Source organism: Abrus precatorius, unplaced genomic scaffold (genome assembly GCF_003935025.1).
Source record: "Abrus precatorius isolate BTA unplaced genomic scaffold, Abrus_2018 Scaffold8, whole genome shotgun sequence".
Lineage (NCBI taxonomy): Eukaryota > Viridiplantae > Streptophyta > Magnoliopsida > Fabales > Fabaceae > Abrus > Abrus precatorius.
Window position 1 is genome coordinate 17,380,992 of NW_020874428.1, and position 16,132 is coordinate 17,397,123.

The 16,132-nt window shown below is 28.0% G+C and overlaps 2 protein-coding genes across 5 annotated transcripts; both read right to left on the bottom strand.

Annotated features, from left to right (window-relative positions):
- Positions 1 to 624: 624 nt before the first annotated feature.
- On the bottom strand, positions 625 to 3,739 carry LOC113846899 (F-box/kelch-repeat protein At1g22040-like). 4 transcript variants are annotated; one of them, XM_027475630.1, is made up of 3 exons: positions 3,633 to 3,710; positions 2,639 to 2,702; positions 628 to 2,548 (listed from the first exon to the last, which is right to left on the bottom strand). In XM_027475630.1, the coding sequence occupies exon 3, from the start codon at positions 2,461 to 2,463 to the stop codon at positions 1,030 to 1,032; it is 1,434 nt and encodes a 477-aa protein (XP_027331431.1). In that variant the 5' UTR covers positions 2,464 to 2,548; positions 2,639 to 2,702; positions 3,633 to 3,710; the 3' UTR covers positions 628 to 1,029. The 4 variants fall into 4 exon arrangements, with proteins under 4 accessions (XP_027331429.1, XP_027331431.1, XP_027331432.1 ...); XM_027475628.1 differs by lacking the exon at positions 2,639 to 2,702 and having other exon boundaries at positions 625 to 2,482; positions 3,633 to 3,719; XM_027475631.1 differs by lacking the exon at positions 2,639 to 2,702 and having other exon boundaries at positions 630 to 2,548; positions 3,633 to 3,739.
- Positions 3,740 to 11,450: 7,711 nt separating this feature from the next.
- On the bottom strand, positions 11,451 to 13,749 carry LOC113874348. Its single transcript, XM_027512575.1, has 3 exons — positions 13,614 to 13,749; positions 13,438 to 13,451; positions 11,451 to 12,107 (listed from the first exon to the last, which is right to left on the bottom strand). Exons 1-3 carry the CDS (start codon positions 13,747 to 13,749, stop codon positions 11,451 to 11,453), a joined length of 807 nt encoding a protein of 268 aa, XP_027368376.1.
- Between the last annotated feature and the right edge of the window lie 2,383 nt (positions 13,750 to 16,132).

Consider the following 16,132-nt stretch of genomic DNA (forward strand, 5'->3'; position numbering starts at 1 on the left):
GGTATTCCAAGATATTGATTGCACCATTGTTTTTCATTTTAGAATGACGTCGTATTCATATCATGTGATCCATCTTGATATCTTAAATCAAATATGGGGTTTTAAATTGACTATGAAAATCAAAAGTTGCTTGCCCAACAGACCGTCGGTTTGAGGCAGATTTTCTGTCTCTTTTATCTCACACAATGTCTTGTTCCTAAAAAGAATCGTACCATGAATGTTTTAGCCACTATGAATATCCGACACTAGAAAGATCCAAGCCTAATTATTAGATATTTGTGTCAGTCAATTACGCGCGTGCAATCAATGTGGTAAATCTTTTGAGCACGTTCATGCGCAAATCGAAAATGCTGTTAGTTGGGTACATCTACGAGTGTGGCTTTATCATATGCCACGGATTCAATTCAACTTGCTCTACATTATTGAAAAATAGCGACAGAAATTATGTGCATAATTTGAATAATTTAAAAGTTAGCCCGAGACCAAGATATTATTCAAATACTTCCGTGATAGTACGTTAAGCTTCTGAAAGTATCATTTCTTGCATTATTAAATGTTAACTGTAGTAGATAATGAATTGTTTGATGTTATTCTTTTTATCTGTGTGGAATGTTTGATATTGTTCTGATAGTAATAAATTTGAGCATTTGACTAGCAACAAGCACATCATTGTCGAAGCTGACAGTTTCTATGGGACATACATATTTACCTGATATTATATATAAACTAAATACAGAGACTTATAGCATTCATTGTCATCATGCACCTAGGTTAGGAAACTGGATCCGGCTCCTCTAAAGTAAAGAAATGTACTTTAGAGAATAAAATACACTTTTAACTATTGATTAAAAAGCAGTGGTTGAGTATTTTTATAAAATCAAACACATGTATAAATCTCAACCATTGATTTTCTAATCAATGCTAATAGTGCACTTACCATCTAAAGTGCACTCCCTTCACTGTAGAAGAGATTGCATAACTTCCAATAAACTGACATCTTGGTTGTCAGATTTGTTGCTTGGTATCAGTTTAGATATCAATAACTTGGCAACTAATCAGTTCAGCCTGCCCAAAACCCCTACTGGCAACTACTTTCCAAACAACTGCATCAGTTTCAGCAGCAGATTCTGGAAATAATCCATTCATATACTTGGGTGATAGAGGTGTTGAGGTGGATGGTGAAGAATCCAAATTACTGTGCAGATCAGCCTGCAAAACAGCAATATCATGATTGACATCTTTTGTAATGAAATGAAGCTTTCCATGGAAACCAGCAAGTAGATATGGAGACTCTGAATCAGTAAAATCATATTTAGGGACTTTTCCAATGACAACTTTCCATGCATCTTCTCTGTGATCATATACCTTGATCATTCCACTATCCACGGAATTAGAAGGATCAAAAGCATATAATTCATCATTCACTACAACACTCAACTTTGTACCTGCCTGCCGAGCAGGCCAGCCCTCACCCATTCCAGTTGGCATTTCCATCCATGAATTTGTTTCAGGATCATATATTTCTCCCCCAACATCAACAAAAAAGGGCCATGAATATAAACTTTGGGGAACGTATAACTTCCCCTTGTATGGGGTTAACCCTGTGGCAATAGGCTTTAACATGTCAGCCAAAAAGGCTGTGGGCAGGACTCCAGCTCTTGAGAATGGCATACTAGGTACTTGGGACCATGTACCTGTGCGGGGGTCAAAAACCTCTGCAGACTGAAGAGGAATCAGTCCAGCTTGACTTTGACTAACCCCTCCAACAACATAAAGCTTGTTATTTAAGATGCCTGTCTTACTGTAAGCCCTACCTGTAGACATAGAAGTCACCTTCTTCCATGCATTTTGTATTGGATCAAATCGCCAAGCACATCTCATGGTTGAAGCTTTTGAGAATCCACCTAGAACATAAAGACATCCATCAACAGCACCAATGGCACAACCACAAAAGGGCATTTCATCCAACACATCCTTCTGCCCAAGCAGTCCTCTAATAATTTCAGCAATTCTGATGCCTTCTACCATGTTCCACATCCAAAGCCTAGAAGAAGCCTTTTGGGATTCTTCTTCATCAACAACATTGGGCATTATAGGAAGCTTCTGCCATATCTGAGAACGGGGGTCTAAGGCATGCCATAAGAGTTTATTTTCTCCAATCCTAACCAATAGATATAGCCACTCTTCAGTTGTTCCAAGTTCTTTCCTTACTTTATATAATTCTGAACTTGTGATAGTGTCCTTCCACTTCCTAGACACCAGTCGTACATGGTAGTAACAAATTCTAGGAAGTCTAGCAATAATCTGAAGTGATAACTCGTCAGGGAGATTAGGAATAAGTCTTGGACATTCTTCAACAGAGGGAGGTGATATTCTTTGCCTCTTGCAGCTCTCATTTGGAGAGACCTCATTAGACTCACTTCGACTGGATTTGGTATTAGCCATACTAAAGAAAGAACCCATATCCGGGAAAGCTCAATATCTGCACGAAACCCAAATTGCCAACATTATAGCATAGAAAATTTGACTTCAGTCCTGCTGCTGCAAACTAAAGGCACAGTATTCTCTCAGTGTCAATCTATCGATGGAAAAGAAACAAAGGAGGAAGCATGCAACAAGTGTAAGATAACACGCAGACCTGGCGAGATCAAGAGGCTAACGATAATCAAAATACTATTTGAGTCGATATCTCCATTACAACACTGGCAGAAAAATAGAAATCATCCATCTACAAAATATCTTTAATGCTGAAAGAAAGCATGAAATCACCCATTCTACCCATTTGGAAATTTAAAAAAAGCTAGAAAATCCATATATAAGCATTTAACAACCCCTTGCTTGATAACAATAAATTAGCAAAACATCAAAATTCCCTGCCCGGCATGGCTTCAAATCAAGTTACAATCGTAGACATCAAGAGGCCAAGAAATTCCATACAGCTGGAAGAAAATGTGGTTAAAGAACACAATCCAATCTTTCATTAAAAAGGTAAAAATAAAAGCAAAGATCCTCCAATATGACACACACACCCCTCAAAATGATAAAACCAGATACAATCAAATTCACAAGAACAACAGTTCCACTTTTCAACGTCTTCATGGGAATGCTTTTCCTCTCTCGACTAATTAACTCAATTCAGTTTCCACTTTATCCGTGGACACCAAATTAACAATCAAACGAGAATAAAAATCAAGCATGATGCATCATTCATAAAATAAATCAAACAGTGCAGATCGCAGAAAACCCAGTTTCGATTTGTGAAATGTGAATTGTGTGATCCACAAGTTCTGAAACGAAGGTACAACACTGCACTTAGGTATTTTTTTTTTTCACAATTCCCTTTTTTTTCTTCGTAGTTGTAACATTAACTCAGAAAAAAAAATGGCGAAAATAAACTCAACCAAATTTAAGGAACCCACCATGACTGAAGAGAAATTATAATTCAACGATGCGAAAGAAGACAAACATGAAAAGGAGTGCATTCAAGTCGCAAATTCAAACACCAATTTTTTAATTTCTGATACACACTATCAAATCTAAGAATCGAACACTTATTAGTAAAATGAAATCAGTTAAAACTGTAAACGAATGATACTAAAAAGAAGAAGGAAGAAAGAAGAAAAAGGAAGTACCGGTTACAATACAATGGTCCGTTCCTTGGTCTGTTTGCCTTGCTCTCTCTCTCTCTCTCTCTCTCTCTGGTGTGGTATAAGTCAGCGTGACTAAGAATTCTTTATATTATGTACTTGCTATAATAAGATAAATTAATTTTATATAATCAATTTCCACTTTCCACAGTCTTTTTTTATAAATAATTATGAGAAAAGTAAGAACAAAAGAGAGAAGTGAGCCTACAAAAATGAAGAATATAACGAGATAGAAGTGTGAGATAAAATGAATATATATATATATATATATATAGTTTTAAAAATAATTATCTTATGATTTAACTCTTATAATAATATATTAATTATCAGACAAACTTTATGGGTTGCATGGGTATGTTTTTAAATATTTTTATTAAAAAATTAATTTAAACACACTAAAAATATATAATTTTTATACTATCATATAAATATGAATTGTAATCTTAGTAAGGATTTTTAATGTTTGTATTAATTAATATAAAATTCACGTCATTATTGTATTACAATTGGTTGACAATTTTTTTATTTATACAATGCATCAAAATTAAATTTATTAAATAAAAATAAAAATTATAAGAAATAGCAATTTTCTTATGTATTGTGTTAAAAGTGTTCAATTTAAAAATAATAAATTTATATACGCTGTATGAGTATTGTTAAATTAAAAAAATTTAAATAAAAAGTTGAAGTTATATTATATTACTATATTTAAAATTAATATATTTTATAAATAAAAAATATTAATAACTATATTTTATTATATTATATTTGATAAATTTAGTTTTAAAAAATTAAAAACAATTAAATTTATAATTAAAATTAAAATTAAAAAATAAATTCTCAAGAGCACTCACATAGTTTAACAAAAAAATTTAAAAATGTTTTATTTAAATTAACTATTAAAGACATTTTCTTTAAAAATTACAATTCAATTATAATATATAAAATAAATAAATAATTTGGAATAAATTAAATACAAAATATATATTTAAACTTAATATTTAAATAATAGATATTTTTATCATTACGTATAGTTTATTTTAACGTGGTCCTCATGGATACGATATGATATCGTTCTTGAGAGTTATAATATATTAAAATAGATTGATAAAATAAAATAAAAAGTTATGAACACGAATAGAAATGTTTTACTTTTACTCTAAATTAAAATTTTATAATTATTTTTAAAAATTTCAACAAATAATTAAATATACATTTTTTATCCACTTTCTTTCCTTACCTCCGGGTCCCTTTGGTTAAGATGGTCTTCGTTTTATTTTTTTATTTTATTTCCTTATTCAATCAATAAAATTATTAATATTTTAAAAAAATTTAATGACTAAAATTTTATGTATTTCTTATGAAAAATGGAGAAGAGGGTCTGTTCAAGTCGAGGAATTAGGGGTGTACAGAAACAAGTTAAGATAGATTTACTTCTATCTTCTATCTTTACTTGATCTAAAATTTTATAAGTTTTTTTTTTTTAAACCCAGGCCTAATTCGATTAAGACCTGATGAAATTAGGATAAAATTGATTCAACTTGACTTATAAAACAAAATATATAGCTATCTTAATATTATTATATACAGATAAGCATAAAATTAATGAAGTATAAAACTAAAATTAAAATATTATAGTATTTATTTTAAAATAAATAATATGAATATGAATATAGTATCATAAAAATGTTATTATTAAATTTTAAAGTCTTATTATTAATACATAATTGATTAAAAAATATAAATTAAATAATAAACATCAAGTCAAATTGAGACAACCCAAACTCGTCCTCAAAATATATTGGATCAAATCTTAAAAATCCAAACCCATCAAAATATTGAGCAGACGATAAATTTTATAAATGATGTTGACTAATAAATGTTTTATGATACCATTGCTTCAACGTGTTTTCTTCTCTTTTTGTTAAATACATGTTGACTATCATTTACCACTTTCACTAGACTTTTCAAATAATAAATAAAATTCATCTAAATTCAAATGCTATAATTTTAGCTTAAATGAAAATTCTCAAAAAATTACTTAGGTAAGATTTCACCACATCATTTAAGTTGCTAAGAAGGTAATTTTTTTTTAAAAAAAATTATATCTTTCTTTTATTGTCAAATATATATTTACAAGAAAGTAACTACACTAACTACGTTATTTAATACCATAAATATTTTTAAAATAAAATTTATATTCATAAAAAATAACTGATTTAATTATTTTTTTAATTATAATAATTTAGTTTTTTTCTTATAAATAAAATTGGAGAAAATAATAATTAAGAAAATTGATATTGTTGCATGGCAAAATCTTCGTTGAGGAACAACACTGTTACTAAAAAATTTTAAAAATATATTTATAATATTAAATATCCAAAAATAACTTAACTGAGTAGTAAATAAGATCTTTTACTATAACTCAACGATAGATATTAATTAAAAATAAAAGATTTTATCAAGGTATTTTACATTAATTTTTAATATTTTTAAATTTATTTATTAATGCTCTAAAATATGATAAACATACATAATAACCTAAAAATAAGAATCGTGCGTTTAAAGTCAACGTGACACTCGTGTTTTACATCTTTTTATAATCATATTTATAAGGGCTAAATTTAAGCATTCCCAGTAAGAAATTTTTATGAAAAAATATATAATTATTATATTAAAGTTATAAAAATATAATAAATATTTTTTAATAAAATTTTACTATTATTAGAAATTTATTTTTAATGGCTAAATTTAATCAAATTTATTTACAATATCTTTTTGTTAATTTATTTAGTTATTTATCAACTTGATTCACAGGAGTGCTCTCAATCACGAATTGCATCCATTCACAGTTGACGAGGCTTCACCCCAATCTGGATTAAATATATACTGAAGTTGCATGGATTCAAAATTAAAGGTTAATGTGCTTTGTAATTATTACAAAATTATAAATAAATAAGTCATTGATTCAAACTCAAATTTGAAAAATGTGTTATTGAATAGAATTTTACAGGTGGAGAAAAAGGGATTATAAGACACATATTGAGAACCAAGCTTTACAAGGAGAATTACAGGGAAAGAGGTATAACAAGAGAAATTGAGTATATAAACTTGTGAGACGCTTTCTTTCCCTTGTTCCTGTGCATATATGCTCTTTCGGCTTCCTATGAAGCCCATTGTCATTAATGAGACTTGTTTCATCTCCCATCTTTCTTGTCATTTTACCTATTTTTAGTTAAAACTTGTCTTCACTCTCTTTTCTTATCTTTTCTTAAGTGGTCTCCTATTTTACCGGATCCTTGTTGGTGTAAATTTGTAATTTTGCTTAAGCAAGATTTTGCTGGCTTAAGCGAGCGTACAAATTTACACCAACATGACCCATGTTCGATTTCGAACATGAAGAGATCCTTTTTCCATTTTACCTGGACAAAATACATTTGTATGTATGTGCAAGAGAAGGGTCTAATTTTGATAAGATATAGATATTTATAGATGTGCTGTAAGGGAAGGGTTAAATAAAAAAAACGTGTTAAACATGGATAAGGTGGGGAACCAATAAACAAGAAGCGTTGTGGGTAAGACCCAAACTGAAAGCAACGGTGATTTCTCCGCCTTTTCTTTTTCTTCTTTTAAAAAGTTTATTTTAATTTATTTTGGATAAACTTTTAAAAAATTAAAAATAAATAATTTTTTAAATTAAAATTATTTTCTCAAGTTTTAAAAAATTAAATAAGAGAACTTCTAAAAATTAAAATACTTAAATTGTTTTTAACTTCTAAAAAAATTATTTATTTTTTCTTTTATAATTTTTTTTTAAGTTTACCCAACTTATCTTTTTGTTTTCGAACCTTGACAAAAGCGCGGCTATACACTGTTCCCTCACGAGGTGTTTGGTACTCACATATGGGCCACCTCTTTCCTATGATTTCTCTTCTTCAAGAAATTGATTGATGCTGCTTCATTTGATTATAAATATCTTGGTGTGTCCTTGTTAAGTCCACCAAAGCAGTCATTATTTCTTTTCTTTTCTTTTTTCCTTTAAGTATTTATGAAAACAAATGAGACCAAATGAGGAGTTATATTTACGACTTATATTTTAAAAAATATATAAACCTGACATATTATATACAACTTATACTTTTTAAAATATGTAAGTGGTATCTAATATGTATAAGTTTATTAAATTATTTACAAAAAAGTATTATAAGTCGTATGTAAAGAATATAATTTACACCAATTACATAAATAATTCAAAATTCACTGTCAGCATTTTGATATTAAAACCAACACCTACAGATCATAGAAACGGCATTAAATCATATCAAAACTCAAGATAAACAGAAAGACCTAACCTAAGGAATTCAATTTATTACTTGTCAATTCTAGTACCAAAAAAGAACCAAAATAGTAGAGCAATTAAAACATAGACAAATGACATTAACTTGCCAAATTAAAAGGCATAGTCACTGTCTGAAGACCAACTTATTCAATCATACAAGCGAAGTTTATTTTTTAAAAAATAAGAACTTTCGAAGTTGGATGAGATTGAAGTTAAAGCAGCTTTTTTTCAAACTGAAACTCATTTGAAAATTCACAAATTTAACACTCAAAACTTTAACAGTGAGAACAATCTAAATCAAATCCCACGCATGCAAAGCTTGAAGATAGAAATAACAGCAGTAAAATAAAAGGGGGATTTTTAGATTGAATTTTCCACCAAAAGAGCTAAAGAATCGGTTCTTATATTAGAGGTGAAGAGTTTAGCATAGTGACTGTAAGAGTTGGAAGGCAAGCATGAATTTGTGAATTGCAAGATTGAGATTTGAGATGTAAATCATATTAACTTCTCATTTGAATGAGTTGACCGGTTCACATAAGCAGCATTTGATTACGGTCTCTTAATAATGGAGATAGAAATACTGGTATCTCTTTTTTTTTTGTTTTTACAAGTTTATTTTCCGTGTCTCTGGAGCTGAGACACTGATGTCCTCTTTTTTAGAAAGTACACTGGTGTCTTTTGAATTTATGTTTCCTGTGTCCTTTGTATTTTTGTTTTTTCAACGAGACACTAGCTAAACATGATACGCATACTTTTCATATTTCTATTTTAGTGTTTCTGTTCCGCAATCAAACATTGTCATAAAGTATACTAAATTATTTTATTTAACAAATGGTCCAGCAGTGAATTACTTTTAGGGTAAAATATGTTATTTAGTTCTCCCAAAATAAGTTTTTTTAGATGCAATGTGATTTAGTCTAGTAGTGTAGTACAATTTACACATATTTTTTTTTAAAGAATCCTAATAAACGCTACCAAGACTAGCATAACTATATGTGAGACACCAAAATGAATTGCTAGTTACTTACCACCTAAATATCTATTCATAATGAGTATGCGAAACCTTTTATATTTTATTTCTTTTATAAGTAAATATTTTTTATTAAATTTAATTGGTCCTTAATTTATAAATAGGTTATTTTATTAATTTGGGAGTTAGACACTCGTGTAAATGATAAATGCCCTGCGTGTGACCCTTCAAAGATTACACTCTCCTCAATGTCCTACTATTATGTTTTGGCCATGACATTCAGTGATGAACAACACCTCTAACCTTTGAAGAGCTCCCAAAGGGACAAGTTGAAATGTTATGACTCTCACAATGGTACATCCACTGAAAATATCTTCCAACCAAAATACGTAGGTTTCTACATCAAGCGTGATAAAAGGTCACCATCTTTTATAATTGAGATTGCGACAAGAATGATAAATGAAAAAAATTATTAAATTGAAAGTGACAAATGAAAATTAAAAAAAAAACTCAAATTTTTATAAAAGTTTATTAAATTGAAAAAACTTGAGAGAAACCCTTTTATGATTAACTAGGTTCGAGAGTCATTACATTTAAAAGAAAAGATGAGGACTTAATTTCACAACATTCTTGCTACATTTATCTTTACTATATTTTGCTTTGTATTTAAATTAATAACTATAAAATATTTATGTTAACATTTAAAATAAGATAAATAAAATGAAAAAAAAACTAAAATTGTTTACAAAGAGAACTTTAAGAAATTAAAAAATCATTTAAGTTCAATGGAATAATGTCCTATTTTGACACATTCCTTAATTTAAAAGGAATTAAAGTTCTATTATTCTATAAAATATTTGTGACTTAAATAATTTTAATTATGAAAATATATTTTCCTTTTAAACTAAATTTTATTTTTAAAATACACTACTATGTATGAAACACTCCACTAACACTTATAATTCATGTGAAAGTGGAAGCTGTGTACATTATTCAATCCTTAATCATTTTTTGAATTAAAAATATGTTTAAAACCTATTAATAGGGTAAAGAAATTAATTTTATTGATTCAAATTCATTCTGCCTAAACCAATTATTTATTTATTCTAAAAAAGAATATGGGCCCAAATTCAACTATGACAAGCTGTCTAATTAAAATGGCTCAATGTAAAATGCTGATGCTATTCTCAACTGAAAGATAGCTAATCTAGCCCAACAAACTTGAACCCAACATAAAAGAAAATAATTGACCCAACACATAAACAGGAGAACCAAAAAAAAAAATGCAATCCTCAAAGTATGAACCACAAACTTTTTTTTTTCCTCATGTTTTTTCTGTGATTGTATATAACAATCCTAAGAATTTTCCCCCTCACCCCCTCCTTTCTTAGGCGTGCTCGCGTTTGAATTAAATCAATTTTGAATTAAAAAAATTAATTGAGCTGATTTTAAAAAGCTGTGATTTAATTTTGATTAGTTTAAAAATGATATTAAATTTAAATTAGTCTTTTTTTGTTGGAATTAGATTCATAATTTAAACTTATTTCTTAATTTTTAAGAAATAATATTATGATTTTGTATTAAAATAAAATAAAATGTTATTAATTAGAGTATAAGTTACAACAAACATATAAAATTTTTAGTGACTATAACTTTTTCAATAAAGACAACATTTTTAATTAAAAATTAAAATACATAATAAATATAAAAAAATATATAAAGTAGTCTAAATTATAAATCACAAATCAAAATCATTTTAAATTCTTTTTAAAAATATTTGTAAAATTAATATTATGTAAAATTAGAATTAAAATTATAATAATTTTAAATTTTGGTTTAATTTAATTTTAAACATGAGAATAAATAAAAGAATTGAGGTTTTCTCTATTAATAATTTATTAAATTTTTAATATTTTTAAAATCATGTAAAAACAGTTTAGATGATTATTGAACACCTTAACTTTTTCCGGTGCGTACAATAAAGAAAAGTAAGGGTTGTAGAAGGCTTTGTAGTGTCATTTTTCTTTGAGAAATATGTTATGTGTGTGATTCTTCAATTGAAAAGCTGAAAATTGAAGTGTTCTAGGAAGAGAAATTTTTTCTGCTTTATTTTAATCTAGTGTTCATTAATTCAATTTTAATCTGTAGAACATTGCACAAGTAAAAAAGAAGAAGCATATTTTATTAAAAATTATAATATTTAGTAATATCATTGAATTTAATTATATTGAATTATATATTTTTTTGATTAAAAATTACTATATGTGTAACGATCTATTCTAGCTAAAGATAAGAATCCAAGCTTCCATAAAATTGATCATTGATGATGAACAACTACATAGAAGAAAAGAACCCAGCTATTAGGCCGAGAACTACAATCCCAATTGGTAGCTACTAGGACCAAACAAAAAAAAAAGTCAACAAATTTAACAAAAAAATTGTAATTCCAACTCCCACAAAGGACTAAACATAGTCCAAAGACATTTATGGTTAATCAACCATGAACGGTTCTAATTGGATGCACTGGCATCCCAAAAATACAAGATGGAGTTGATCTCACACTATTGCAATTCAAACACTTTGGTCTACCATTACAACCAGCTACTACAACCCCATTGTCATTTTCCACAAAAATTTCATCAGCCACATTTCCTTCATCCTTAAACCCATTAGTATCAATGATACTATTATCATGAGTAACATTAACACTATCATTATGAATCTTTTCATTTGGAATAGTACTTGTGGGTGGGGGTGCTTGTTCTCCCTCACTAGTTCTAAAGCACTCATCATAGTCATCGAGGGGAACAAGTTGCAATGTGAGTCTACCATTGGCTCTGTGTGCCCGAAAATACTCATGATGCTTCACCTTTTCTTCCTTGAGAATCAACCTTCCCTCATTTGTGTAGTATCTTTTCAACACCCATGGCATGTGTGAAGCCAAGTTTTGTGTTCGAGCTAGTAAGGGTATGGGGGGAGGAAACACTTTCTTCTCCTTGGTTTTGATGTTGCTTTTCGACTTGGCTTGCATGTGGGGTTTGCATGTGTCATGCTCACCAACAACCATGTCGCTTTGGTTTTGAAGGTCGATGCAGCTCTCGGTGCCTATGTAGTCGTCATCATTTGGATGGAACGCAATGCTGCTCATGATCTGCATGAGGGGCAGTGGAGGTGAAGAAAATGAAGAAAGTGCTTTGATATGTACCTTTGGCTTTGTATATTAAGAAGAATAAATTATTTTTTTCACACACAATAGGAAGGGTATATATAAGAATGGAAGAAAGCCAAAGTGATAGATATGATGACAAGTGATATAACGAGAAAGGAAAGAAGAGATAGAAATATGTGTAGGTGTGTTAAAATTGAGATGTGAAAAAATGAGAGTTGTGTTGAAAAATAATCTTTAAATGAATGAATATATAGGGAAGAAAGGTTAGTCATAGTGAATTGAAAATGTTAAATTGACACACCTAAGAGAGGGGATTAAGAAAAAAATGCAAAAAGAAAAAAGAAAAATTAAAAGATGTGACCAAAAAGGAAGGAGAGATAAAAAAAAATAAGAAAGATGAAAAATAGACGAAAATGTGAAAACACAATTACTCGAAACTCTAAGTGAATAACTGGAGCTAGAAAAAAGGGATGTGGATGAGGTTGATGAATGTAAATATGAATTTTATGTATATGTTATAATACAGAGAAAGATTTAAAGGGGTTGGTGGTAACGAAGAGAGGATCAAAAAGATGCAGCAGAGACAGCTAATATCATTGAGATCAAGGTTGAGTTTCATGTGGCTCTGGCTTTAGGGTATCAGAGTCTGAATCATATTTCAGTGACATGTGAAAATTTCGAATTCCCAAATGAGAAGACAAAGGACAAACACAGGAGCGCACATACCACCATAAATATGCATGACAAAAATGAAGAATGAAATACGCAAATTTGAATCGATTTCTAAGCTGTCCAAGGATAAGAAGGTATAAATGACAATTTTTTATTAAAAATTATAATATTTATTAATGTTAATGTATTTAATTATATTTAATTTTGTAATTTTAGTAAACAATATTACACATTAAAAAAATCTAAAGCAATAAATTCAAGAAGATGTATGTGATGTGACGCAAATGTTTAGGACTGTGCTTCTGCCATGACATATAACAATTGACACACAAATCTATTTAAATTCTTTAGTCCTAGTCAAATTAAAATAATTATCATGATACAATGCATATTAATCAGGCCCACTGAAACACATGGAGAGATATTATTTTCAAATATTTTATATCACATTTTAAACTGAATTTCTTGAAAGTTTGTAAAGAAAATAAAAGTTTTCTTGAAGTGACAAATAGCAACGTAGAGAGGTAGGTAATCTTAAGTATCACATAGAAGCATCAACTCATATGTTGGAACCCATAAAAAATAATTTAAGGGGTCAATTATTGAGAAATATTCTATACACGTAGAATAAATATCATACCAAAATTCTAACACCTGAAACAAGAAGAATGTTCGTGATAGAGTACAGTAATTCATTCTGCTAATTAACAAAGGATACAAGCAAATATCCCAGTCCCTTTTCATAAAAAGAATTTATATAGAAGTGGATAGTTTTGGATGAACAGAAAAAGTACATAGATTTAACATGAATTGTACATGGGCCATACATGTGGGTGGGAAGGGCAATTGAACCAGGTGTTGGTGGGTATTTCATGCATTGGTCAATTCCTGAGTTCCATGAAATGCCGTTGTTCAATATCTGGCAATGACACTCTCCAACACCGGGCCCCATGATTTTACCGGAAAATTTAATTGTTGCATTGTATTAGAAATTCCATTATTAGAGCACTAAATCAAGCAAATGACACCTAGGACCTAGGATTATTCTACAGGACATAATTTGGTAGGAGTTAATTAAAGAAAAGGAGGCGTTTACACGTCAAAAAGTTTCACTTCTGGCATAGAAGAAAATAATGCTGGCATTCATGAATGCCAGTTGCCACACATCATGCCCTCACTTAATTATAGTAGTATTTTATACTTACACTCTTGAAAACTTTTATTTTTCAATTTTCTTTACATCAATTTGGAGGCCTCATTTATGTACACGTACGTTAGCAAAATTATTTTACGAGAAATTTCATATCATCATCATCAGAACATTGAAAGTAGAAAACACTGAAGTTTTTATACCCTGTCACGCGTGTTCTCCTTTTATATCTATCATGTATCATTTTAGTAAAAACAAAAACAAAACAAAACAAATCACAAAACAAACCTGATGAAGATCCAGAAGGATTAAATTAAATAAAATGAAGGGGCTATTATACCTTTACCCAGAAATATGGGGCTTCAATTCGAATGAAGTGTATGTTGCACAAAAGCAATCAGTTCCGCAGAGACGCGACGATAATTGATGGAGAACACTCACAGCGATCCTATTTAAACATGATATTTGAGTGACCAATCTTTAGACAGGTACAATGACACGCAGAGTAACGTATTCGTAAAACGATCCCAATTTTAAGGGTGACATATCCTGTGTTTTTAAATCTGAAGAGGATAAAAAAAACGGTTTAGATGGGATTTGATATTGTCATGCCCCATGATTTATTTTTCTTAAGACGTGGCTTATGTGTCTCATTCGGATAATATTGCCACGTCATTTTACCGAAAAGAAAAACACAGTATAAAACAGAAGTTAAGCATTTTAAAAAATTATTAAAAAATATTTATAATATGATAAATATAAATATAAAAATAATAAATATTATTTATTAATAAAATTTATTATTTTAAATGCTTAAAATTAAATTTAAGTGAACTGTAGATTCTCATTTACCGACAAAATAGGTATATAAAGTTGAATTTGCATCGACTTTTAGACAAACAATATTAAATTTAATCATAAAATTATACTTGGATTTGTTTTAGCATGAGTTTGAATCAAATTTTAATTCACTATAATAATTAAAAGTTGTTTGAATTAGATTGAATGATTTAGCTTTCATATATTTTTAATAGTAATAAGATGGTAAATAAATTATTTTAGGGTTTAGATGAGATATACAAAAATTAAATTAATATAAATAAATAAATTAATTAAATTATTATTATAGACTTTGAAAACCTATACTAAAAGATAATATATTATATTAATGTTTTATATATTAATAATTTGTGTATTATATCAATAGAATTATTCTTTAATATATAATATATTTTATTGTTAGTAAAAAATTGCAATATTAATATTATTAGTTTAATTTTTGTTTTAAAATATTTTTATTAACGCAGGCTAATTTAATAATAATTAGTTAATATTATGTAAAAGTAAAAATATGATAAAAGAGAATATTAATAGAGTCCTGCTTAACAATTGGTAAAGAAATACTGATGCTAATTACTTATTTATTATTTTGTAGCAATTAAATTTAACAAAAGTCACCTAAATTAAAAATATTTTTTTATCAAAAATATTATCACCTTAATTTTTGATACACTTTTAACAAAATTTATTATAAAAATGTTTTGTTTATTAATTTTTAACTGATACACTTAATTACTTATTAAAAATAAATTTAAATAATAAATTTTAATAAAAAATATAGTATTTAATTTTATACATAAAATTTTGTGCTATGTTATGATTTTTAATAAAAAAATTATTTTATGTAGATTTTTATTATTTGTCTTTCACCATGCAATAAAAAACAATTATGATATAAGATTTTAATTAAAATAATAAATGAAATATTTTTAATTTGATAAAATATAAATTTAATTGATTATATTGTTTTTACTTTATTAATACTTTCATATTTTATATAATAGAGATACTAAAATAAGAAATTATTCCAATTTTAGTTTTATAAATCAACAGTTATTTTAAAAAATGTATACTTTCTAAGGTAGTTTAAAAGGATAGAATAATAAATATTTATTAACTTTGGATATTACAATAAGAATTTTATAAAAAAAATTAACTTAAATATATTGATAATGTAAAAAAAATGTAAATATTTAGTCACAATTTATTATATGAATATGAATTATTAATTTTTATAAGAATAAGTATAAAAATTACAATACAATATATTTTAATAAGTTGATATGACAAAATTACACTGAGAATTAAAAAAAATGGACATTGCATGTCTAGGGTTGAATAACAA